The sequence below is a fragment of the Astyanax mexicanus genome, chromosome 7 (genome assembly GCF_023375975.1).
Source record: "Astyanax mexicanus isolate ESR-SI-001 chromosome 7, AstMex3_surface, whole genome shotgun sequence".
In the NCBI taxonomy this organism is placed as follows: Eukaryota; Metazoa; Chordata; class Actinopteri; order Characiformes; family Acestrorhamphidae; genus Astyanax; species Astyanax mexicanus.
Window position 1 is genome coordinate 42194308 of NC_064414.1, and position 26339 is coordinate 42220646.

At 38.2% G+C, this 26339-nt stretch overlaps 1 protein-coding gene across 28 annotated transcripts in view; it reads left to right on the forward strand.

Annotated features, from left to right (window-relative positions):
* camk2g2 (calcium/calmodulin-dependent protein kinase (CaM kinase) II gamma 2) overlaps window positions 1–26339 on the forward strand; it is an 87165-nt gene that overhangs the window by 51178 nt on the left and 9648 nt on the right. For 3 of the 28 annotated variants that reach the window (XM_007258745.4, XM_007258724.4, XM_007258730.4), the window contains exons 6-17: window positions 879–951; window positions 5714–5816; window positions 7376–7459; window positions 7577–7671; window positions 7820–7942; window positions 9145–9228; window positions 9482–9524; window positions 9852–9914; window positions 13545–13585; window positions 19001–19081; window positions 21622–21666; window positions 23382–23436. In XM_007258745.4, coding sequence (XP_007258807.1) covers window positions 879–951; window positions 5714–5816; window positions 7376–7459; window positions 7577–7671; window positions 7820–7942; window positions 9145–9228; window positions 9482–9524; window positions 9852–9914; window positions 13545–13585; window positions 19001–19081; window positions 21622–21666; window positions 23382–23436 — 890 coding nt within the window. Of the gene's footprint in view, window positions 1–878; window positions 952–5713; window positions 5817–7375; window positions 7460–7576; window positions 7672–7819; window positions 7943–9144; window positions 9229–9481; window positions 9525–9851; window positions 9915–13544; window positions 13586–14406; window positions 14440–19000; window positions 19082–21621; window positions 21667–23381; window positions 23437–26339 lie in introns of all 28 variants that reach the window. The other 25 variants (XM_022684581.2, XM_007258726.4, XM_007258733.4 and 22 more) reach the window with 17 other exon arrangements.

Genomic DNA, 26339 nt, shown 5'->3' on the forward strand with positions numbered 1-26339 from the left:
AATTAGGAGAGTAGCATTACTGTCATTGCATTTTTTTGTGCATTTCAAAAATGTGCATTAAAATACTTGAATTGGAAAAGACATACTTAAAATAAAGGCTACTCTATATACAGTAGTGTGAAAAAGTATTTGTCACCCTACAGATTTCTTTAGTTTTTGCTTTTTTGTCATATTAATTTTATCAATTTATCGATATAACTTTAAAATCAGACAAAGATAACCTGAGTAAATATAAAAAGCAGTTTTTATTTCACACTTTTATTTATTAAAGGGAAAAACCTAAACCTAATAACTTGATTGTTTCACCCTTTTCTGAAATTATGTGTTCCTGGGGATTATCAAGATGTTTTTGTCAAATGTGAGATGGGCCGTTGTGTTCTTTTTGGTCAGCAGTGTGTTTTGTCTTGGAACTCTCCCATGGATAACATTTTAAACCAGCCTCTTTCTTATTATTGAATCACTTACCACTGACCTTAACTGAGGCAAGTGAGACCGGCATTCTTTAAATGTTGTTCTGGATTCTTTTGTGACCTCCTGGATGAGTTGTTTATGCCCTTTTGGAGTAATTTCATTTGGCCAGCCACTCCTGGGAAGGTTCACCATTGTTCCATGTTTTCTCCATTTGTGAATAATAACTTTCACTGTGGTTTGTGACTTTGTAACCTTTTCCAGATTGACGATGTCGATGAATTGTTTTCGTGTGTAAAAAAGTTCTTCAGAATGGTCTAAAAGTATAAATTAAACTTTCTGGCAGGAGGAGGACCCCAGGAGAATGCAGCTTAACCTGGGCTTTTTACTTTAATAAAATGAATAAAATATCACTCTCTTTCTCTCTTTCTCTCTCTATTTCGCTCTCTCTCTTTCTCTATCTCTTTCAGCCACTGCATTAATCAGATCCTGGAGAGCGTCAGCCACATCCACCAGCATGACATTGTGCACAGGGACCTCAAGGTGAGTCGTGCCGTTGTCATGGCAACCTGCCACAAGACGGCAGCGCGTCATCTGGTGACCCCAATCCCCCCAAACCCTTCGCTTGGCAACCATGTGACATCATGCATACAAACACACACACACACACACACACAGACTTTCAGGCCTGCGGCAGTGTACGTCATTCTCTTCCCTGATAGGCTGCCACTGGAGAGCAGAGTTTATGTTTGGGTCCAGCTGCGCCGTCTCTGAGCTCACTGCATTTGTGACGTCAAGGCGGGAGTGATCCTCAGTATTGCGTTTGGTAGATAACAGGGATCATCTAATGCCTGAGGGAGGCGTTCGTCCTTTTTGTCCGTCTTTGAGTTCAGCCGTTCTGTTAGGTTCAACATCAGTGCAGTTTGTTTAATTGTTCTGCACAACTCTGTGGCTAGTTTGCCACCACTGTGCTTGTGGTGCACACCACTCAGTGACGTGTAGGTGATGTTTGTGTGCGTGGGAGATGAGACGGATTCAGGAACGAGTGGAGCTGTGGAAAATAATCTCACTTGGCAGTTCCTGAGGGCGGAATATGGGCCTTTTCTTGTTTTCTATGATGGAGGCCAAAAGGGCGGACATGGAGATGAAGAGATAGCAGATGAAGAATAAGCAATACTGAGAGACCAGCTGCTAGACAGATCGAGTGAGAGAGTGGGGGAGAGAAGTTGTGTAGGTTACATACAGACAGAGATGCAATGATGGAGATATATTTATACAGAGATAAAGAGAAAGAAAAAGAGAGAAAGGTGATGAGATAGAGATGCAACAAAAAAGTGAGTAGGGGAAAGAGAGAGACTATGAGAGCGATAGCAAGAGAGAGAGAATTGATCATAATGTTTTTTAGTGTCTCTCTCTCTCTTACTTAGTCCCTATAGGCCAAAGGCTCTAGGTAGGCAGTGTGGGTAAGCTTCAGACAGAGATGCAACAAGAGAGAGAGTGATGGAAAAAAGAGAAAGAGAGGGAGAGAGAAATGCAGAGACAAGAAAAGTGCAAGTGGCAAGACAGTTGCCATAGCAACAGGTGTGACGTCAGGGTAGGCAGGGTGGGCAGAAGCGTGCCTCAGCGGAGAGAGCCTGGACTACACCAGTGAGTGTCAGAGAGTGAGAGTGCACAGCTCAGTGTAAAACAGCTTATTCAACTCACCAGTTACTCATCAGATTCAGTCAGGGATCTCTCCTAGCCTGTGGTCCGCAGAATATATATTTATAAATATATAAAGCAGGCTTCGTCCTCATCTGACAGGAAAGGGAATTTGTCTGATCATAAATTGGTATTTCTTTAATTGCCAGTAATCTATTAGTTTTATCTAAATCCATTTTGGATGTCTGGAGTGGTCTGCCACCAAGCAAGTGTAACTGTTGAGCACAGCGTTTTATGAGACTGCACTGCTAATGTTTATTAGTCTACATAATTAACGATTTACTGTGCATCTGACACGGAGGGAGAAAAAGTTATGGTGCAAAATAAAGCTTTACTGTGGGTGCCATAGCAATGTTCTGCTCTTTCCTAACATCAACAGAGATTAGTCTACTTCATTTCTATTTTTTTAAACGTTATTTGAACACAGCCTCTGCGTTTTACAGTAGTGGTTAACAGATGTGTGTCTTTTGCTCCAATACTACTTTTAAGGAAAAAATAAGGTGACCAACTGATGTATTTATAGAGTTTAGTGTAAATCAACACAATCCCTCCACAAACAAAAACATGTTTAATGAAACAATAAAACGTTTTTTAAAGGTCTTTTAGCAAACATTAGTCTGTCACAATAGATATTTTTGTTTGGACAATATATTGTCCCAGAAATTATTGCTTATTGATTGAGAAATGATTATTATATTGTAGCATACAAATGCAATTACACCTTTTTAAAGCACAATAAACTATAAATTATTAATTGTTTATACAGTGTTTGGTTTTCCCCCACAAAGTGAATATGAATGTGGTGTTATTGCTGCTTTGGTTATTGCATGACTGAAAAGTTTGTTCATATGTATATTAAAAAAAGAAAAAACACAAGTAAGCACAATGGATAGTTTTAATGTTCGCAAACGTTCTTGAGCTCATGTCCATATTGTGAACACATTTCTGATTACAGTGCAGCGATTTTCATTTAAGATATGTGTGCCAATCAACTTCTAACATTTCTACGTTTCAATGGCTTATTGCACTTTTATCATGGTATTCATTTTACTAATTTTATTAATTTTACTTTGCTTTTTGACGATGTGAATCTGTACTCTATTTTCATTGTTTTAAAATGGAATAATAGCCTAATTCCAAAACTAATTCCATTAACAGACTACTTCCAAAATGGCTATTAAATCAGCCGCTAGCTTTAAAAAGGCCAAGGTGACAAAACAGAGAAGACACAGATCTATTTTTATATGTTTTTGTGGTTATTGTATCCAGTCCATTAGGTTTGCAAAGAAGTCATCAGGTTGTTGTTGCATTAAGTATGTACATCATACACACTGACCCTAACATTGTATGATTAATAAAAAACTTCACCAAAAGTCCTTAAAATAAAATAAAATATTGTTATATTAGCCTACCTTAGAGTAGAGACTACATTTTGGAGCCTTAATTTTACTTTCAATGGAAAGTCTCCATTCAGAATGCTGTGTAGTCCAAGACTAGACTTAATCCCTGTTTAGGAGCCCACTCCTATAAACACAGTATATGTCCTAGGTACCCAGATGTCCACGGTGTGTAGGCTTGCTTGCAGAAAACCACTCTAAACTTTGCACATCCTTCACCCTGTAGAGTCAGAGCACCCTGCTTTAGAGGCACTGTGACATGCCTGTTGTGGTGTATGTGCTGTGAAGTCTAACAGGGTTTAGAAGGTATTCTTTTAGCATGCAGAGAGAGTCTGGCCTGTGGGTCAGCAAGAAGAGACAAGGCTCACCTCTGCCATCTTGGCATGAGCTAACATGCCCTGTGCCCCTCTGTGAACTGTGCAACCTAAAGCCATTAGTATGCTGTCACATCTCCCATGCTGCCCTCTGAGTTTGTATACACACACACACACATAGACAGATACGTATGGGTTTAGATTGAAGTCTGTTTAGTATTCCTGCCAACCAGTGATGAAGGACTCCCCCATTGGGACATGCTGTGTGCGTTTAGGTCCGCTAATGCTGATCACAGATGCTTAGCCCTCTCTCTTAGTAGGCTTGATCATCACCTTCTACATAATTGGCATTAGGATGAATAAAAGAGCTAATGGAAATGCATAGTCTTCTATCACTGTTCAGCAGAAAGAAGACTCTAATATTTATCATATCAATACTGCCATTAGGAAAGACTGTTTTGGAGAGTTTCCACTTTTTATGTCTTGATTATGACAGACCTTTAAGGTCTTCTTCTTTAAGGTTAAGGATAGACTTACTAAAATATCATTTTGGCAGGTTTGTAATATGGTCCAGTGTTCTTGTGTTACAAAATAATCCAAACTATACATTACTTACATTTAATGTACATTTAAAGTTTCACATGCACAGTAACCTGCAAATGTTTGTATCAGTTGTAGCAGACATTACCCTTGTCTGTTTGCGTGGACAATTCTAGGCAGGTGCAGCCAGTCATGCTCATTTTACAACCCACTATGCTGTCCACTGTGGGCAGTAATGCCTCCAGAAATGGAATGTCCCATTATCAGTTCACCCACTATCAAGCCACTATGCTGGCCAGTGTTCACCCACATTCACAAGAAAACACCTCACTACTATAGAACATTCCCAAGCCATCTCTTTACAAAACACTGCATAATCAAGTACTCCTTCTGGTGTAACACATTTTTTTTCGTACTACAGCAGGTTGTTTTTACCTACTGTAGAGTTTAAAGTTAGCGTAGGATCTATATTTAACTTTGGCTGCTGTTTGTGTGGTGCATTGTACACATTGCTTTACACTCTCTAACATATACACAGTCTGTACCAACTAAGCTGATAAGTTCAAGAGAAAACTCTACAGTAATTTTAGTGCTTTATTCACAAATGAACCATATATTTTAAAGGTGGCTGACTTGAACATTTAGCTAGTTATACTGATTAAAAAGATGAAAACCCTTAGCAGGACCGCCGAACAAAATTTTAATTTTACTGCTTTGTAAATGGATGTTGTATGTTATTTCAGATCACTCTTCACAATGTGTCTTCACTGGCTGTTCCCTGCCCAGCCTTGAGGATATTGCTACCTCTCGTTACATTAGCAGAGCTGACAGTATCACCAAGGATACATCCCACCCCAGCAACTATTTGTTTGACCTGCTACCCTCAGGCCGGCGGTACAGGTCACATAAAATTCGGACAAGTAGGCTCAGGGACAGTTTTTTCCCAAGAGCCATCACTGCACTGAACAATAAAAAAACAATGGCAAACAAAAACGTACAATTTTAAACCCCAGGAGTAATATAACGTGTGCAATATATTTGAAGTGCAATATTTTGTGGATAGATTGTACAGTGTATATCTTGTTTTTATTACATTTAATTTCTGTCTATTTTAAATGTGTTGCTTTTAACTTAAATTATTTTTCTGTTTAATTTATACAACAAAGGCATTTTGGAGAAGCAAATCCAATTTCATTGTAATGCAAATTATAATGACGATAAAGGCGATTCAATCGATTCAATCGATTCAGTCTTTACAAAGCTATTTGTATCAGGTCCTTTTTTTTCCACAATGTTTATTTATTTTTTCTTTAACTCCCTATTTCTCTCTCTCTCTGCTCTCTTGTATCTCAGCCTGAGAATCTGCTGTTGGCCAGTAAGATGAAGGGGGCAGCGGTGAAGCTGGCTGACTTCGGGCTGGCCATTGAGGTGCAGGGTGATCAGCAAGCCTGGTTTGGTAAGAACTTTCAAACCACTCTACCCACCTTGAGCACATGCCTGACTTACTAAACCAAACTCCTTGCTAAGTCTTCAGTTAACACCCCACAGATTTACACACGGATCCTGTGGAATTTACCTGAAATGACATTCATTCATCTCTTAATCTCTTGCTTGTGTGTTTTCTCATTCCTCTATTCCTAATCTTCACCATTATCTTCAGCATGCATTGATCCCTTCCCTAGCCGTGTGGAGGCTGGAGACGAGCCAGTGCTGCTTGAATAGGGCCTTCAGAGGATGTTGAGTGGGGGGGTGACTCATGGCCAACTGTGGAGTGCTTATATAGACCTCTATAAAAGCCATGAGGACTGCTCACTTCGTGAAGACACTGGGTCACTCACTCACTCTGAGCATGAGGATTTAACTTTCTTACCAAATTTGGAGTTTTCCTGATTCTGTTATGCTCTTGTGTTCACAGTGACCTGGGTTTTTAAGGATTTCTATTTTGGTGTAAGAACCAGACTTGAGTAAAAAAGTACAAGTGCTCTATCTATAAAAGTGACTTGAAGAGAAGTTGAAGTGTCTTTAAGCACCACACTTAAGTGGAAATACTTAAGTATTCAACATTTTTTGTACTTAAGTATTTCAAGTAGATTATTCTAAAATGTACTACTCAAGTGCTGAAAGTAAAAGTACAATATTGTGTTGTGTAGTTACAGTTACAGAAAGCAGTTTGAATAGCATATTGTTGGCAGGCTTGATTGATTGATTTGCTCAATAATGAAGAGCTTTATCAAATCCATTGACCGTGTAGAGCATCTACTGCTCTGGTTTTAGTGATAATGTGGGTTTGGATAGATTCCTAACATTTTTATAATAGTAAAGAGTAATGATGCAGCACATAATTGTATCAGAGTAAAAAAAAACTCATCTGAAAAATGTAGTGAAGTAAAAGTGAAAGTAGGAGTAAAAAATAATACTCCAGTAGATACATATACAGCATTTAGGTACTTTTATACATCTGTGCTAAGAATTATGGACTGCACACTGCAATGCAATCTGGGATTGGGCTTGTTTAATCGATTGGTTTAACTCTTTTCTCAACATAAATTACTTGTACAAAAGTTCGTAGACACCAGCTAATCCTGTTCCCCCACACTTGTACAAACATAAAAAATTAGCTATTGAAACATTGCTGTGAGGATTTGATTACATTCAGCCAGGAGAGAATTAGTCCCAGGTGACAATGCCACTCAAGTTCACCTTAAATATATTTAATGGAGATCAGTTACTCAGAGAGAATGCAGTCCTGTAACTCATTGGCACAATGTTGGAGTAACTTTTAGCCAAGGTTACATTTTAGAAAAAATAACTAATTTGCACAAAGCTGTTTTGAAATTTATTCCTGTTCTCAGGATTTGCTAATTAAAGATATATAGATCTTTAGATTGAATCATTCATTTTGATGATACATATGTAATTGTATTGCACGATGCTGTTTTCATTAACTGTTATGTCATTTTTCACATCGTTTTACCAACAGTTAAGCCTCACATGCTTCTTGGTTTCACTTTGCAGGTTTTGCCGGCACTCCTGGATATCTGTCCCCTGAGGTTTTGAGAAAGGACCCCTATGGAAAACCAGTGGACATTTGGGCCTGTGGTGAGTCCCTATCATAAGCACATAATGGACATTGTCCTTGGACTGTTATGGTTTGTTTTGCCCAGTCTAAATGATTATATTATTTTTATAATAAACACTTATATGTCATGTATGCAGGAGTTATTCTCTACATCCTGCTGGTGGGCTATCCCCCCTTCTGGGATGAAGACCAGCACAAACTCTATCAGCAGATTAAAGCAGGAGCGTACGATGTGAGTATACTTGGAGCCATGATCTGGATTTTATCCCCTCTGTATGTTTTTTTTTTTATCCTTTCTATAATATATTTAATTTCCCCTCCTTAATCTACCTTTCTCTTTGTGCTGTCTTTCTTTTGTTTGCTCCATCCTCTTGTCTCAGTTTCCTTCTCCAGAGTGGGACACTGTTACTCCAGAGGCCAAGAACCTCATCAATCAGATGCTGACCATCAACCCAGCAAAGAGGATCACTGCTGATCAGGCTCTCAAGCACCCATGGGTTTGCGTAAGTGTCTCTGTCTTCTGCTTTAAGCAGAATTACTGAAGTTCTATCAATTAAATGTAGCTTGTTGTTCTGTCTGAAGCTGCTGATATAAATCTCTGGTTGGTCTAATTGTTTCTCACTGAAGAATTTGCATGCAGTAGAGTATTTACTTAATTTTTACCTATAGAGCATCTTCAGATATTTTAGCTAAAATACATGATAGATTAACTATTGGAGTGGGGCTCTGAGTGATCCAGCTGATTTGAATCCCGGCCATGCAGCTTGCCATCAGCTGCCGGAGCCCTGAGAGAGTGCAATTGGCCTTGCTCTCTCTGAGTGGGTAGATTGTGCTCTCTCTCCTCATCACTCCTAGGGTGATGTCGATTAGTATAAGGCATCTGTGAGCTGATGTATCGGAACCAAGTTGCTGCATTGTCTTACAAACACGCTGTGATGCTACTCGGCAGTGATACATCAAGAGCAATGGGAGGCAGTGGCTGACTTCACATGTGTCAGAGGAGGCATGTGCTAGTCTTTGCTAGTCTTTGTGTTGGGGCATCACAAGTGATGGGGGATATACAGCTGACTAGCAGCTAAATAGGGGCAATAGACCTAGCTAAACGGGGGAGAAACATTGGCCAATTAAAATAAATATTTATATAAATGTAACTGTGTATAATAATAATATTTATATAAATGTAACTGTGTATAATAATAAGGAACTTATACAGTATATATGGAACATTAGTAGGATCTAGGAAGTATTTTTGAAAAAAAAAATTTTACGCTTTTCCCTAACTGTAAAGTAAGATTACTCTCCTCCTATTTCATATCTTTCTCTCACTTTGAGTGACAACATAAGTCCTAGGATAAACGTATATATTGTTAGCATTCATTTCCTACTTATTCTCTGATCTGATCTAGTTATTGGACTATGAATTTATAATCATCAGAAGAATTACTGAGAAAGATAAAATCTCTCACTTTTGGGTTACTTATACATCATCACCAGGAGACTGAACATCTTAAAAGTAAGTCACATGTTGGGATCTGCAGAGGGGGAGCATTAAAATGCAGTGAAGCTCTCCTAATGGATTCACTGTCAGTTTTTCGTCTGCTTGTCAACATTTCGACTGTCACTATTAATCTGCTCAATCTGATCAAGGCAGCCGGCAGTTTTGTCACTTTCTTCACCTGAAATCCATCTCTGCTTTTTTTTACAGCAACGCTCCACTGTGGCTTCCATGATGCATCGTCAAGAGACTGTTGAGTGTCTGCGCAAATTCAATGCAAGGAGAAAACTGAAGGTAAGGTCTTTCATTTTATTATTCTGCAAAAACTGTATTGGTGTATTAGTGCTGAATAGTCCCTCCACATTGAGTAAAACTCTTTTATGGGACCTTTTTAAATGAATGTGGGCCATGTCCATATGCTGTATGATAAGTAATGTAATTACTGTAACAGGTCTAGAACTGTATGTACTTTTATTATAGTTAGTTTATACCAGCATTATCACATGAACTAAATTACCTGTGCTTGTGTTGCCTGTGTTTTCTGCAGGGGGCCATTCTCACCACCATGCTGGTATCTAGAAACTTCTCTGGTAAGTTACCCGTAGCCTTAGACTGCTGAACTACCCCTAACCTCAGCTTAATTTTATTAATCACACAGTCATTCTCTTCCCTTCTGAATAACATATCGTGCTTTGTTGTATGTTCCTTTGCTCACCTTTAGAGAGAGGTGTGAAGCTAGCTCGGCAGTGTTCTCACTGACTCTGTCTCACTGGCTTTAGCTACTCACCCTGTAGAGAACTATGAGCTGTGCTTAATGTTGCTTTGTGTAATGCGGGTGTACTCACCTGGTCGTGAGATCACTGAGGCGTGGCCTTTTAGATTAGCCCCTCCCAACAGCATGCTTCTTTGTTTAATAGTGGGCCGGCAGCACACCAGCCCCGCCGCCCCCACCACCAGCACGGCTGCGCTGGCCCAGGAAGGTAGGTGTGAAGAGGGCACTGTCCACCTCTAACCCTTGCTCTGCCCGCATGCGTGGCCCGCGGGAGAATGCCCTACCCTCGCTTACCCATCCTCTCACACTGCACTGCAATGTTCCCACACACACACACACACACATGCAAGTGACTGAGCCAATTTAATTCCACGTCGTCCAATTCAGGTTTAGTTAACCTGTAGGACTGTTAATTTACTAATATTTTTATTAGGCTTATTTTTAACATCAAGGCTTATTTTCTGTAACTAGTATTTCTAATTCTAAAACTACTGTGAAATTCTCAAACCACTGATGTGATCCAGGTGTATTGCCTACTTTTAGCCCAAAGCAAGCCCAGTCTGCTGCTCTAGTAAAGATGGCGGCAGTACTGCACATCTTTTTAAGTCTCAAAACAAAAAGATGAAGACTATTGTTAATTTTTTCAGGGTTACTTAAATTATATACTTTTTTCATGATTTACTATTTATGAATGTATGCCTTTATTAGAATAGATTTCAGTGCTTTTTAATGTAACTGGGGGCCAAATTATGAGAAACGTCTGTCAAATTTTATTGAGATATTAAACACAAAATACAAAAAAAAACTAACATATATATTTTTTAGTTATTTAAAAAATGTAGGTTTAAATATATCCACACTATATTGTGTGGATATCATATCTTTTGTTTTTAGTGTAGTAGTGCTTTTATTTAAACACAAAACACACCAATGCTTAAAATTTAAAAGGCAGGTTTAATCAGCTGGATTGAGACTTCCCAGTTCTGTAGCTACTAGAGTAATCAAAAAGAAGTCTGGCCTCACAAAAGTTGCAGTAGTTTAAAGCAGGGCCTTTCTGTCCTGTCCTGGCACACCCTGCCCTGCAGATTTACAGCTTTCCCCCTCTCAACTAATCAGCTCATTAAAAAGCCATTTTAGAGCTGCAGTGGGTGTATTAAAGCAGGCAGTCCTCTAAAATGTGCTGTACTGGGCAGAACCAGAACGAGGTTGAAGCACTCTCTGTTAAAATCCTTATATAAATTTACATTTAAAATGAGTTTGCTTTAATATGTTTCTTGAATTGGATGAAGTGGAATTCAGTTCTCAGCACTGATGTACACACACTCTCTCTCATGCTGGTTATGGACAAGCCTTCCTTGCTTCTGGAACTGGATCAAGCGTAGGCTTAAAAAGGCCTGTCTTCTGCTGCCAAGTCCTTCTTGTACCTGAAACCTACATGATGCAAGAACATCTTTAAACAAGTTTGGTCAGTTGGAAGCTTGTTAAAAGATGTTGTTATTGCAGGTTGCTCCCCTCCCCCCAGAATGCATTATACATTCCTAATAATGTCTTTGAAGGAATCATCATGCATTCCTGGCAAATGGACTTGGAGATGGTGAAGGGTGATGTATAGGTGGAGGGCCAATACAGAAGTCTTTGACTGGTGGAACTGGGACCTCGTAAGCCCACATCTGAGCACAGCTGAGATCTTTAGTCAGTGCTGCTTATCAGGATGTGTCTTACGGTGGTCTGAATCTCACCACCACACACAGAAGCACCAGTGTGAAAGTGTATTTGGATGCAGTCTTGCAGTGGCAATGCCATGTTGCTTGTTTAGCTTGGGAGAAAAAGATGAAAATGTTTGCTGTTTAAATTTTTTTGTGTGTATTCACTTATATGTTAGCATGTTTCAGTCTTTTTACTAAGTGAAGCAGTTACTTAAGAGGACTGTTAAGTTTTTCAGCATGTGTCCAGGAGTGTGTGTGTGTTCGTACATGCATGAGACCTTCATGTCCTGCATCTGTAACTGAATGGCATGTGTACTTTTTCTTATCTTGGAAGACTAATGTCTGTCCGAGGATTTTTTTTAAATATTCATTGATATGTTCATATGTCTTTTAATCCAGCGATGATTCTGCTCAGTCATTTGTTATTTTTTTATTTACATCTAATGTGAATTAGGATTTAGCACTTCTTAGATGGTGCAGGTAGTGGTGTAAAATTATACTGGTGTAATCTTTTCTTAATTGTTCTATATATCTTTGTAGCGTGAGGTTATACTGTTCTGAAAGTGACCATATGCTTTATCTTTTATCTCATTTTTAAATAAGCCTTCCTTTTAAACTTTTGGTTTAGTGTCTTTTGTGATGGATACTTAATTAGCTATTTAGGGAGGTAATTCAAACAAAAAATATTTTGGTGTTCAACTAAGTAGGAGGAAATTTATAATTTTTTATATATTGAACAGTGAATAATTTATACTGAACATTGACTCATACTCAACATAAATTAAATATACTATATAGTTTACTATTTCTTCACAAACTGGCTGCTTTTCAGTCGAAAGATACAAGCTGTAGTTAGCTACAGGACTAGAACAGTAATGTTCACTGAGATAAATAGCTAGCTAACTTAGCTTTAGCAAATATCCAACTGCCTTCCTCTGTGTAAACTCCTAGTTAGCTTACCTAGCCAGCTACAAGTGACTTAAGGTGACCTAAAATTGCACTACTTAAATAAATGTATGATTAGAATGGCCCTACTAAGATAGTGACAGAAATAGCACTGCTGAGGTAGCTTGTGTTAGTCATTAACATAGCAGTATTATTACAATCAAGAATTTATATATGATTAACATGGTTAGCTAATAAATAAGTATTTTAAATTGTGGTTTTAAAAATCAAAAATGCTCTTGTTTAAAAAGCGTGACAAAATTAATTTAGCCTCTGTAATTTAAGAGGCAGTTTTTTTTAGTGTCGGGTATAATGAAAACTATTCAGTTTTATAGGGACAGGCTCAGGAAGGTAATCTGCTTCTTTCCCTTTTAAACTTAACATTTACCCAGCATTGAACTTCTAGTTGTTGTTCTAACCATATCTGCATGTTACTCAGCTAACTGTCTTGCATCACTCTAGACATAACAGAGACAGTAAAGGCATCTTGTGCTTGTGTTGTCCAAATCTGCATGTCGAGGCAGTAGCCACCTCGCTGCATGGACCAAGCATGAAAAAAAGAACTGATTTTGTCTACCAGTTTATCCTCATCTTCCCCTCCAAAACCAAACCACTGCTTCTAATCTCAGCCTCTTTTTCTTGCCTTCCTTCCTACTTTTTTGCCCATTGGAAGGTAAGGGAATTTTAGGATTTAGGAAAGTTGGGAAGTCTGCTGATATATTTTTGTATTTGTTGTGAAGACACTGTCTATTGATTTATGTAGATGTTTGTATATTTATTTGTCATATTTTAGTCATATTCATGTCTATCAGCGTTTTGTATGTTCGTCTGTCTACGAGCATGCATGTGTATGTGTGTGTGTGTGTGTGTCTTAAATGGGCATGCAGGAAAAAAACAGGGAGTGTTTTGCATATGGTAGAAGCTATATGCATGCAAATGCAGTGAAAGGAAAAACAATGTGGTCAGTAAGATCAGGAAGTGGAGAGAAGTTAATTCATTGGTGGATTGGTGGTGCTGGTCCTCTGAAGTGATGAACACAGCACCAAGTCTCTGTATAGCTGCGGATACTCACACTAGGCTGTTTATCATCACTGCACTTAGCAGTTTTTTTTATTTGTAATTAGTAGGTAATTAACTACTTTTTTATGCACTAATAAACTGTATATACATGTTCTTTTGTTTTTCAGCATGCAAAAGTTTACTGAACAAAAAGTCTGATGGAGTGAAGGTAAGATCTCTCTCTATCACACATCTTACACTTTTACACTCCTGTAAAATTGGAGTGGCATCAGCACCTCAGTGTATAATATCTTTTTCTGCCATAATCAGACTGTACATGATTCTTCCCCAGTCTTTATGTTTAAGAGACTTTTTACCCTGTCACATTTGATTTGTTCGTCTTAAATACCTGGGAGTTACGCAAACACTGGTACTTTTCATCTTCCCCAGTGCTTTGTTATAATCTGAAAATGTGTTGCATTGAAATAAAGGATAAGCTCTTCTGAGGAACCAGAGCACAAGTAAGAATTAGAAGTCAGGGAGTTCAAATGTAAATGAGACAGTGTGATGTGTTACAGTACAGTATATGTATATTTTAATCTTTCTGTTTATGTATTGCTTATTAAGCCAGATATAGGTCTTTCGAAATCACTGGACCCACTATGTCCTGTCCCAGTCTCAGTGCATGCAGTGAATGGTCTTTATTTGATGACTAAAGGTAGCTGAACACTACCTGCTCCTCAAAATGGAATGAAGAGTTAGTCTACATGAAATAAAATCACCTAATTACACCTAATGAAATTCCTTTTTTGTTATTATTATTATTATCATTTGATTTATTATTTTTATTTCCCCTTCACCTCATTCATTGCTCTGAAATTTTTGGTGATTGTTCTCCCCTTCTCCCGCTCTTTCTCTGAGACCTTCTAATTGGCGATTCTTTTCTTCTATCTCTATTTTTCATTGGCTTCGTTTTTTTTTTGTTTGTTTGTTTGTTTTCTGTGCTCCTGTGCTACCTTGTTTTTACCTCCTATGTTTCACACTGTTCAGAAAAGGAAGTCAAGCTCCAGTGTTTATTTGATGGTGAGATCTGTTCTATGTCTCTCCCCTCTTTTCCTCTTTCTATAGTTGTTCTTGTTTTTTTTCTTGGTTGAGATGCAAGTGTTGAATTATTTTTGTTTTTTAAATTTATTTCTTAAGTTTTCCTGTGTTGTCGGACTTTCATTGGCTCTTTTCGGTTCAATCAAACATTACCACAGCCATGCCCACCCTTTTGTTTTTATATATATACACACACACACAAACGTACACAACCAAGCATGTGTCTGTGCACACATCAGTGTCCTTCAAGGTCCACTAAGTTGATTTTTCATTTTTTATTTTTCTGCTGTCACTTTCTATTCAGGTATCATAAACCATGTTAGTGACAATTGGCCAATCAGAAGTGACTTGTGCGTGAAAGATGGAGATGGAAGAGCCAGAGATAAATGCTTTAATATGTGGAGCTGGAAAAAAAGGTCAAGCATTAGCATGTTTATGATGCAGGAGGGGATTATGAGCCCCAGGTCATTAGATAAGTGAAATTAGATTTCATTACTTAGTGGACCTTTCACGGTTTGCTGTCCCATTACACGCTGTAGTCAGTGCATCTCTGGGCCTCTTTTGACAGGAAGGTCAAGCATTGGAAAGCTTGCCCTTTCTTTCCCCCCTAAGCCCCTCACCTTGACCCCAAACTCACTAGCCATCTGTGTCCTGGTCCAAGCCTGTGAACTCTTTTCTGCCCTCAGTTTTTTAAAGAATATTAGAAAAAAAAAATAGAATCACATTTATCAGATGCTGTAACTCTGAGATGGTGATGTTCCATCTTCCATCTGTTTTTTTTCTGCAACAGAAACTCTGTTTTAGATGGCTGTGCTCCAAAGACAAATATTTTGAAAGCAGTTGAAGAAAGTAGTACTTTTATGGATTACAAGTGGTCTCCGGAAACACTTAATGTCCAAGAGTTTTAAACCTGCTTTTATTTGGGATTTGTTTTGTGTTTAGTTTAAATGGCAAGACTAGTTTGAAGGCCTAGTTTAAAAAGTCAATTGGCTGTGCTTTTTTATTTTTTACTTTTATAGTTAGAGATTGTGTGTAGGTGGTTGAACATCTGTGCCAACAGGTGATGCACCCAAACCTCAGAAAGTTTGAAAGCATCTATATATTAATTAGTTATAAATCCTAATGCAGAACTATTGATTTTTATTTGTTGACAGTTGGAAATTGGATTATAATATAATAGGGTCCCACAGGGATCTATTTTAGGGCCTTTTAAAATGATTTTAACTGTGGCTGTTTCTAAAAGCAGTACTTTTGGACATTTGCAGTTGCTGGCTGGCTGACAGTTCCATGGGGACCTTAGTTTGGAGAGCACTATAGTTTGAGCAGTTTATACTTCTGCATTGAACCTACGCCACGTACCTTACGGTGTAGCTCGACGCGCACCTCTCTGGAAATGGAACTACGCGTCGCACAACGCGGACAACAGCTGTGATTAGTCCACTGGGTATCGTGGCCCCTCCCACACATTCCCACCTTTGCAGTTTAAACTGCAGAGCTGCTGATACGCGCACGCAGAAGTATAAATGCGCTCCGCTGCGTAGCTAAATATGCGTAGCCTACGCCATAGGTTCGATGCAGAAGTATAAATTGGGCTTTATGTCTAAACAAACCTGTTCTCTGATGGAAATTTTATAAATATCTTCTCCACAAAACTCCCTGCCCTCAGTATACACACAAAGGTTGTGACAGGCTTGACCAGGCAACAATGTTAAGAGCTCTTTCCATATTATAGTTTTAGTTACCCCCTTACATTTTTTTCACCCTCATTGGCAAACATACTGAGTTTATGCTTATGTGCTTGTTGGATTGTTGGGTCATTCCTCTAAACAGAGGGCTCTTCTGTCTTTGGTTGATTGCAGTTTATATACAACAGTGAAGATCAGAGGCAGAACTGTCATAAACCCAATGACAGATGTAGCTGATCATATCGTAGTACTTAAGTCAGTGGTTTTCAATCTGGTCTAGATGTTTGCTCCTACTTGCAAAATAAACTTGCAAAATAAATATGGATTCTGAAAACCGGTTTCAGAACCACTGACTTGGATTGCTCATGTCTGTCACAGTGATAGAGCCTGAAAATGTTGACATGCACTTTCTCAGACTAATGGTGTAAAACGGCAGCTATTTATGTGGCAGTATACATACAAATTTACCATCTGCAATAAGAACTTTTTTTGATGTCTACTTTCGGCTGACCTGGGCCACGTTTTGTCATGGCCAGGCTTATTTATGCATGTGAAGTCATTTTTCACATAACACCCATTCCTCCTGCTTATTGTGCACGAGTTCAGGCCGGAACCACATACACACATACTCATACGTTCACACATGGGCACTTTACTCTCATGTCCTTGGCTGTCATTCTCCCTGCCATCACATTGACTGAGTACAGAGTAGTTAGTTTTCAGCACGTAGAGTAATACGCTGAAGTGTTGCTCAGAAACTGGGGTGACTTCTGGCAGACTCATTCATTCATATGCTTCAGTCACTGGTCTCTTTAGTCCAAATGCAATTGAGCAGCGGATCAAAGATAAGTATTTTTTTTTATATTTATCACATTACAAAATTTAAGTCATTTTCCCCCTTAGGATTTGTAGCAAACAGTTTACAACACTGCAAAGTTATACTGTTTACATTTTTCTATTTAGGGAAGGTTTTCTGAATGATAAAATGTAGTCTCTTTTTAATAATTCTGCAGGTCTTAAAGCAGACAAACAAGCAAACAAGAGAATAATAAGAGTTAATTAAATAAAATGAATAACATGTTATAATTTTAAAAGAACAGAAAGGCCTGGGTTTACAGTAATTAATGGATATTGCTTAAATGGATATTGCTAAAATGCTTTGAAGTATTATTTTTAAATGTTTTTAGATTTTATTGTGTTTCTTTATTGAGTTTATTGTATTCGTTTTGCTCTTATAAGAGAAAGAAAGTGGCTTTTTTTCTTTTAAGTTCACATTTCCCCATTTCTTTTCAATTTCTTTTAAAAAAGTCCTACTTCATATTTTACCATGATTTGATAAGAATTACAGAATTACAGATTATTAAAATATTTGAAATTTGTGGATATTTGGAAGGTCTGCAATTTATTCATAGAACAGTGTTCCCCACCCTCTGGTGACCTGATCTTGAGACACCTTTAGTCACTTTAGTGGGCAGTGGCGTGTTTGCTTCTGTCTGTCCACTGTGTATTTTTCTTTTTCCGGCAGCCTTTCTCTTAGGACCCGCTACTCTTACTGAGTATTGATCTGTTAGAATCAGCCTGATGTAGCATTGACACAGTAGTTTACTCAGTGGCTCCTTTTTTACTCTAGTTCTTAAGGAGGGAAATATATGTGACTTAGACAATTCCAGCATTTAAGATACAATAAATGCTTACTTTATAAATTATATTTTTTTCTTGTTTGTAATCAACAGCATTACACAAATTGAGCCGCTTAAACATTTTTACACCTCTAAATGTAACTTAATCTGTATATAATATTTTAATTAATTAAATGAGAAATGTTAAGCAAGTGAACTCTACTCTACACTTATTCATAATGATCTCGTCTGATTTTAATTTCTCTTGGAAAAGTAAAATGCAAATCCCCAAAATCTTCTTGCCCAGCATTCATTCTAAATGATGCTGTAATGCATAGATGATAATAAAAATAATGCAAATAAGTGAATCATTGCATATAGCTATTTTAAAATTTCTTTTTTGTTGTTTTTACTTCTGAGTATTTAATTGGATAATTAGAGTAAAGCAAAAATTGTGAAAGAAATTTAAACAGTACTATGTTCAGGTTATTCACTGCATGCACTAGTGGACTGCCAGGGACTTTTCACTGTTTGGGATTCTGTTTGTGCCGTCAGGTAAAATGTGATAATTCCAGGCTTGTACGTGTTTAGTAAATGTAAATGATGTGCAGTGATTTTTGTCCCGGCAGGTACAGATTCTTTTCCCTGCAGGAGTTTGATCATTCTGTACTTAATCTGAAATTTCTCCCCATGTCTTGTGTGTGGACAATATCACTGAAACTAAGTATTGTTTTTATTGGAAAGCCAACAACAAAGTGCTCTATTGTTTAGAATTATACGGAAAGGATGATGTCACTAAACACTAATTGCCAGTTATGTTTCTGGCTGCTGAACTCTATTGTTTCCTGCTAACTTTCTGTGAAGTAGAGATCATGCTCAGTTTTAAAGCAGATCAACAATATACAACAACTATATCATAGCAACACATTAGCAACCATTTTAGCTGTGCAAACACTTTACGTAAATGCACATATCTAGTTATTATTCCAGGACATTCCTACACAAGGAGTTACTTGCAGTTCAGCCGTACATTCAGAAAAAGCCCTTCTGCTTGTTCTGAGTCATTTTCAGTGTGTAATGGCAGAAGGCATTGTTCGGGGAGTGTATGGGGCTGCTATTGTCACCTGCAGCTCCTCTACACTGGTAACATGGGACCTGTGGCTAATTAGGTTTTTGTAATCTTTTTTGAACAGAAATCATTTTTGCGTTGTTGTTTTTGTTTATTTTGTTTTGCCCCAGCCACAGACAAACAACAATAAAAACAGTGTAGTAAGCAGCAGCAGCACCAAAGACAGCAGCATATCATCCACAGCACCAATGGTACCTCATCTCTCTTTATTTCCTCATTGTTGCTTCACTCATCTTGTTTGTTTTAGCGCTCCATACGTTTCTGTTCTGTAGTTTTTCCATCAGTTCTCATCTCTTTTTTTTTAACTCCCTCCGACCTCCATCCCTCCCTTCCGCCCTCCGTTTGGAGATGTGTGATGTTGCTTATGGTTCTGATGACCTTAACTAAAGCTACGAGTTTGTGCTTGTTGTGATTGATTCTCTTCCTTGAGTCCAGTTTTACCCATCTGCCCCCTGTTTGAGATCCACAGTTTTGGAGAGATATATTTACAAATGTATAAACATGTTCAGACTAGTTTCTTTTTGGTTTACATCCAAACATGGCAGTAAACATAACAGATGTGTGTCATCATCAGGTAGACATCTGCAGCAGTTCCCTGTCTCAGAAGGACCTATGAGTAAAACTGGACCCACTTATGACAGGAAGCAGAAATGTCATTAGTTTAGAAGATGCAGTCCCTATCTGTTCCCCCAGCTGTAGACTGGTGAAGAGCACAGATATCCATTTTGCTCTCCAGAGGTTGAGATGGTTTCTTGAAATGTGAAGAAGCAGAACTCCACATTTCTCTCTAATTGGCTCGCTGTCAAGGTTTTGTTATTTTGCTATTAAGGATAACGGCCAGCGTCAATAAAACAAGCTTGCTGGCACTCGCACACGGCCCCAGTGGTACCAGTACTGTCCAAGGTCTTCTGAAAGCTATAAGCAACAAGGATCACAAAAGTGCAGCCTTTCGCTTTGTGTACAAAAGAAACCCAGACAAGTAGTTAAAATGGAACAAATGTGAGAGAGCCGGGGGGGGGGGGTTCTGTCACTGTCTCTCTGGGTGGCGGTTTGGAGCATGTTTTTGGAGAGACAGAAGGGAAACCCTGTAGCTGTGAAGCTGAGCTCATCTCTCTCGCTCTCTTGCTCGCTCTCTCGTCATCTCCAAGGTCGCTCCTCTCTCTCACAGTAAAATCTCTCTCAGTTCTAATCAGAGGCTCACTGTCCACTTCAACACAAAAAAAGCAAATGTTGCAGCCTGTGGTGAAGATCTGGTGCAGTGCTGAAGAGAGGGTGCGAAATATATTATTGCAAATGAAGTTACTTTAATAAGGCATTAAAATCACATCAGTAAGAGAGTAATGTGTCCAGCACTGACCTTGGTATGCTCCTGATTCAAATCTGTTAATGTCTTAACTGTGACACTTCACTAACAAATCAGCCTTAGACTTTCCTATTTAGCTGTTACCCGTCATCCTAAGAACACTGTGGTGGGCAAGGTGAAATCCCCTTTTTGCAGTTTCATAAATAAGATTTCCTTAGGATTGTCTTTTTTTAAAAGATGTTTTGACTGCTAACACTGGTTTTATATCAAGATCACCATGGTGTTTAACTGAAGCAGTATTGTATTGTGCTGCGTTTTAGTTTTTACCCAAATTGCAAGAAAAGAACATAAAAGACATTTTTGGGAAAAAAAAACACCAGGAAAGATTTAAAAGTTTTTATCACATCTAGCGAGATATATTTCCCTTATCATGCTATAACCTTTAAACAACTGTACTCTATCTAGACATATAAAACAATGTGTATGCCACAAATTTGCCATTTCTCATAGTAGCTACAGAATGCTGTGCTGACCTGCAGGATACATGTGTGGGAAATTAAGGATAATGTGATATAACAATTTATTATTTCGATTTTTTAAATCCAGTTGATGCCTCAATTTGTCAAAACACCCAAAGAAAACCAACCCTCTAATGAGAAACATTTCCTGTTTAATGACTGAATGATTAATTAGTAAATGCCTTTAATTGAACAAGATGCTTAAGAATCTTAACTAGCCATGTGTGAGAAAGTGTATTGACATGTTTTAGCCATGTTTCTGTGATGGCAGAGTTTCAGTTATCTAACAGTAGAGTGTGCAGCTGTAGGACACAGTACTGGATACACTTTCTGTCACATCAGCTACATGGCCCTTGTTGCGTGTGTGTGACTCGGAGAGACAGCAGCTAGGGGAATTTGGGGAAACTGTAATGAAGGGAAGCAAAATATATTTTGATGTTTTCAGAGCAAGTGGCTAGCTCTGTGTAGGGACTGCATCTTCAGTTATCTGCTGTGCTTGGTAGCGGGTATGGGTGGGCGTTTGTTTGTCCAGTCAGTGTTCGTCACTGTGCTGAGTGGATAATGGTTGTGAGTGTTGTCAGCTTTTGCAGCTTTTACTGTCAGTCTGTTGTCTGTGAGGCTGGTGAATGAAGGTACATGTCTGTACATCTCTCTTCTTTGCTCTGGGATTCGCTTCTCTGCGTACTCAAGTTTCCGTTTAGCCGAAAGCATAATCCTCTTTCTGTCCAAACAGCTCTTTTATAGCACTTTCTACATTCTCCAGCGTGTGTTTTGTCCTCTTGCTCTCTGCGCTTGGCATTAGTAACAGTGGTCTAGTTTTAAGCTAGATTGTTAGATCTGCAGTTTGGGGTTTTGTTTAATCCCTCCCACCCCCTCCTCTGCATGGTAAACTGTCTCCTGCCTCTCCCAGGAACCACAGACCACTGTCGTGCACAACCCAGCCGACGGCATCAAGGTAAGCCGCTTCAGCTGCCAGCTGTGCTGCCCACTGCAGTCCACCAGGCTAACACCACTAATACTGCACCACCACCGCTCACGCAGATCAACTTGCAGGAGTTGAGCTTGATATGAATTGCAAAAATCAGCCAGTAAAAAAAGGGGTGAACAGAATTTTATTTATAACTAGAAGCTCTATTGTTACAGTAAAGCTCAAAGGTTTGGAAATACTTGTCAGATATTGTGATTTGTATAGAAACAGTAAGTAAATGATAATTAACCAGATAGCATTAAGAAATCTATACTTTATCCTCAGCTTTATAAAATAAATAAAGCTGTAGATTAAGTCGTAATACTTGGTATTTTAAGGGTAATTACAGGTGGAAAAACTGTATGAATGAAGGATTAAGGCATATTTAGGTCCCGATAATTATAACACATTATAACAAATTGAACCAAAAAATTAATAATTTATACTACCTTTACATACAATAATGCATATGTCCATTTAAAATGTAGTAACCCTCACTGCCCACATATTTTTATATGTCCTCTAGACAACAGTTTACAGTGTCTTCTTTGTCATGTCTAAATGACAGCAGTCGTATTTCTCTTGAACTATTGGCTACAATGCCCCTGCGATTTCCAATGGTAGTACCCTGTATTGTACAAAATAAATGCATAGAGAGGAGAGAAGGCTCTGTGTGCATTCGTGTTTGTAGGGTTAAGTATAAATAAGACCTATAATAAATTTTAAGTTTAACTTAATAGACCAAGTAGAATCAAATGAGACAAAATAGTAATAATCTATTATTATCTAATCTAATCTAATCTAATCTAATCGACTATTTTACTAATCTAATCCAATATGATGTGCTTTTCCTGTAGCCTTTAGGATAATGTTAATCAGTATTTATTTGCTCCAGAGTGTTCTATTGTATTGTCATCACTTTTCTTCAGGGATTAGACAAGCCATGTGTGCATGCATTTGCATGTCTGTGTCAGCAATGGATACAATTTAAAGTAGCTAAATGCATTCATTTAGAAGAAGTATCCACAAACGTTTTTAAACAGTTTTAAACTGCATTTTGTTCTTTTTTGGCATTAAAAATCACATATCCTTAAGCTAACATGACCCCAAAAGCCATTTTTGGAAATTTTGATTATCTACAATACAATTTTCAAAACAAGAATTCCAAACTTTTGAATGCTGTCACAAATCTGACTGAAATTGCCTGAATTAATATTTGATGGTGTGGCCTTACTACTTACTGTATTTAAAATACTCACCTTACTTATTGTAGTCGGTCAGTCAGTAACGGTTCCTCTCTAATGATAATAAACTCATCTATACCTGAACTGAACTCACAGTGTTTATATATCTAGTGTGCTCTGCACTCCCGCCTTCATCGACTAAGTGTGTTGTGGTGGCTGGCTTTCTTGAGCTTGCCTTCTCGCTGGACATGGCTGGTTTGTGCAGGGCTTGGTGTGTTCCTCTGAAGTGGTCTATCTGTGATTGTGTGTATCTCTGTTTGTGGGTGTGGCTGTGTGTGGGGGCAGGGGGGCTGAAAAGTGTTCGCTAAAATGTTATGGAAATGGCTATAAAGTGACCCTGCATCACTTGACCTCCCTGTTTTGTGCCTCTCTCTCTCTCTCTCTCTCTCTCTCTCTCTTTTCCTGTTCCCTCGTTTTGTTCCCCCCCCCCCCCTTTCCATCTTTTTTGTCTTGTGGCAGGGTTCCACAGAGAGCTGTAACACTACAGAAGAGGAGGACATGAAAGGTAGGAAAGGTACACTATCAACCCTTCACGTATTCTGCATGTTTTTCTCTTCACTCTGGGGTGGCTAGACAGCTGGACAGGGTGTAGACAGTGATTTTAGCCTAGAATGGAAAGGTGTCTTATGCTGCATGGAAAAAAAAAGCAAAACATGGTGGAGTATGTGTTTTTTTTTTTTTGTTGTTATGATAATATTGCAGTATAATAAGACCAAGATTTTTTTTTTACTGCTAGTGGGAGAACGAATGGACGTTATCTGTGTGCTACTTCTAGAAAAGTCACATTCACATTATTTATGACTTAAATTATAACATTCTCATATTGCCCATTTCTTGGGATTATACAGCAAAGTACAAAAGGTAGTGTGTGTGTGTGTGTGTGTGTGTGTGTGTGTGTGTGTGTGTGTGTGTGTGTGTGTGTGTGTGTGTGTGTGTGTGTGTGTGTGTGTGAGAGCAGCTGACGGCTTTAGTGTGGCGCTCTTCAGCGGCAGCTGTAGCGTAGTCTGCTCTAGCCTGCAGTGGGGGGACAAAATGGGGTCATACTTCATACTGACTGATGTGTGTCATGAATCAGCACAGGCTGAGCCTCCACAACACAGCTAACAGAGATTAATGAAACCTGTAAGAAAGGATATATGTTTCTGTCACTTTACCAAAGCCACCAACAACACATACAGGAGGACTTTGGGCCAGGCTGGTATAAACACAAGGGTGGCACAATATATCGTTTCAGCATCTTTACTGCAGTGTGGTCCTGAGCGATAGTCCCATTTCAGGACCTGCAATATCTTCTTTAGTGTTAAAATCTACATTCTTAAACTTTATTTGCAGCTTAATACAAATAGATTTACACTTCTCTTATTTTGCGTGATATGTCTACCATGTCTACTCATTTATTTGCCTCTGATATTGAATATTCAGAGGGTATTGTTAATATAATCAAATATTGAGATGGTAAAAATCCTGTAAAAATGCAATATACAGTACTATGCAAAACCTTTAGGCACATTAGTCAAAACCATATTTCTCAGCAGTAAGCATGTTAATGTCTGCAAAGACACAACATATTATATGAACAGATGCTATTAAACATAAATACAGTAAAATTTAACAAGAATGTTTTATTTTAAGAAATTAGTTATCACAAACTAAACTGAAGAAAGTTTTGTTCCATTTCTCTTGGAGGCCCAGAGTTACCATATGGTTGTGTTCAATTCTTTCAACACCTGATGAAATGATGATAGCTATAAATAATGCTAGCCTCCAAAGAGGAGAGATGTGGAGATATAAACCACTACTTTTGTATGAATGGTATTTGTATTTATTATAAGATAAATAAATACTTACTTTTTATTGTAATTTCCACAGGTGCATAAAACCTTTGCGCAGTACTATATTTTGCAAAAACATATACATAAAAATAAAAATATTGTGCACACATTTATATTAGTAGTGGACAACTACTCTACTTATAAGATGAAAAATGGTGGTATCTTTGATGTGTTTAATTATTATTAATGTTATTCTACCTTCAGGGATTCATTTTTTATATTTTTATTTATTCGTCTCTGCAGTTCAGAAGGGATGATTTAGGGTAATAAAGCTGGCTCTCCAAGCCACAGCCCTGCTGCTGACGTCAGACAGAAATAGCCCAAAGATCCCACATTCTGTAGCCGAGTGAAACTATGTCCTGGACAGAGCCGTCTTTCAGCTTTTATAACACCCTAGCACACTCCCACACACTCTCGCTCCCTCACAAGTACATGCAGTGAGGAAAGCTTCACACTGCCAGCTCAAAATATCACTCAAAGATCGGCTGTGACCTTTCTGGACTTGTGTTTTAGTGGTGGCAGCTGCAGGATGATCTTATTCTTAATTGACATTTATTAATAATTTTATCACCCTCTTTTTGGATTTAATAAAATCATCAACGAGTGTCAACAAGTGTTTGTTGGCAGTTTGAAATGTATTCCACTCTTACTTTCTTATTGATATTCGTGGTAAATGTTGAAATCCTGCTCAGGAATATCCTCTGTTGGTCTGTGGACTGAGTGTATTATGCATGTATTCTTGCTATGTTCTGGGTCCACAGGTTTTGTTACAGGATTCCTCATTGGCTTGTGTTTGTGCTAGTCGTTGGTCTTCAGTGACATTAGCTGTTTTGTGCATCAGTCACTGGTTTGAATTGATTTGGAAGTACACTCAGTTGCTGTGGATTTGTGACGGGTCTTTTGAGATTTCCTGTGAAAACCGCCAATACATTTTTTTTGCCATCTGGGACATCTTTACGACAACCTGATAGAAAAATTGCAAAGAAGCCTCAAAAACTTAACAATAATATCATCACATTGTATTTATATTTACTGTTTCCACCCGCTACCTTAAAGCTTCTTTTATTTTGAGAAGACTAATTTTAAGTTTTCCTGAAGAGACTTTTTTCCATGATCTCAAAGTTCAGCCTTAGAAACTGGAACATTGTTTGCTGCTTATTATTCAACTCCCAAACATCTGGGTGGTCTGTCCATTGTTCTGAAAATATGTCCTCCATGTCTCAGTAAAGGCTTGTTCATCTGCTCCACATCAACACTGATATGGATTGTTTTAATATCTGAAGGAGGAGTGGAGGGCTTTAAGTGCTGCTCTTCTGATTTGGATAGTTTTGATGGTCTGCCTTTTTTTTTTTTTACTTTTTGAGGACTCGGTTTGTATTAGCTGTGTGTTGATATGTTCAAAACAATTTTATACATTATTAGGGCTGCAACTAATACTCTAAACTAATACTAAAACACTAATGAAGTCACTTAAAATGTAATTTTAGTTCTGCAGTTTCAAATCAAGCTGTAGTTTTAGTCAAGCTAACATTAGTGACAAGTCGTGTTTTTTTCTCTCACAAAGTGTTACTAGAGTGTTTAAACT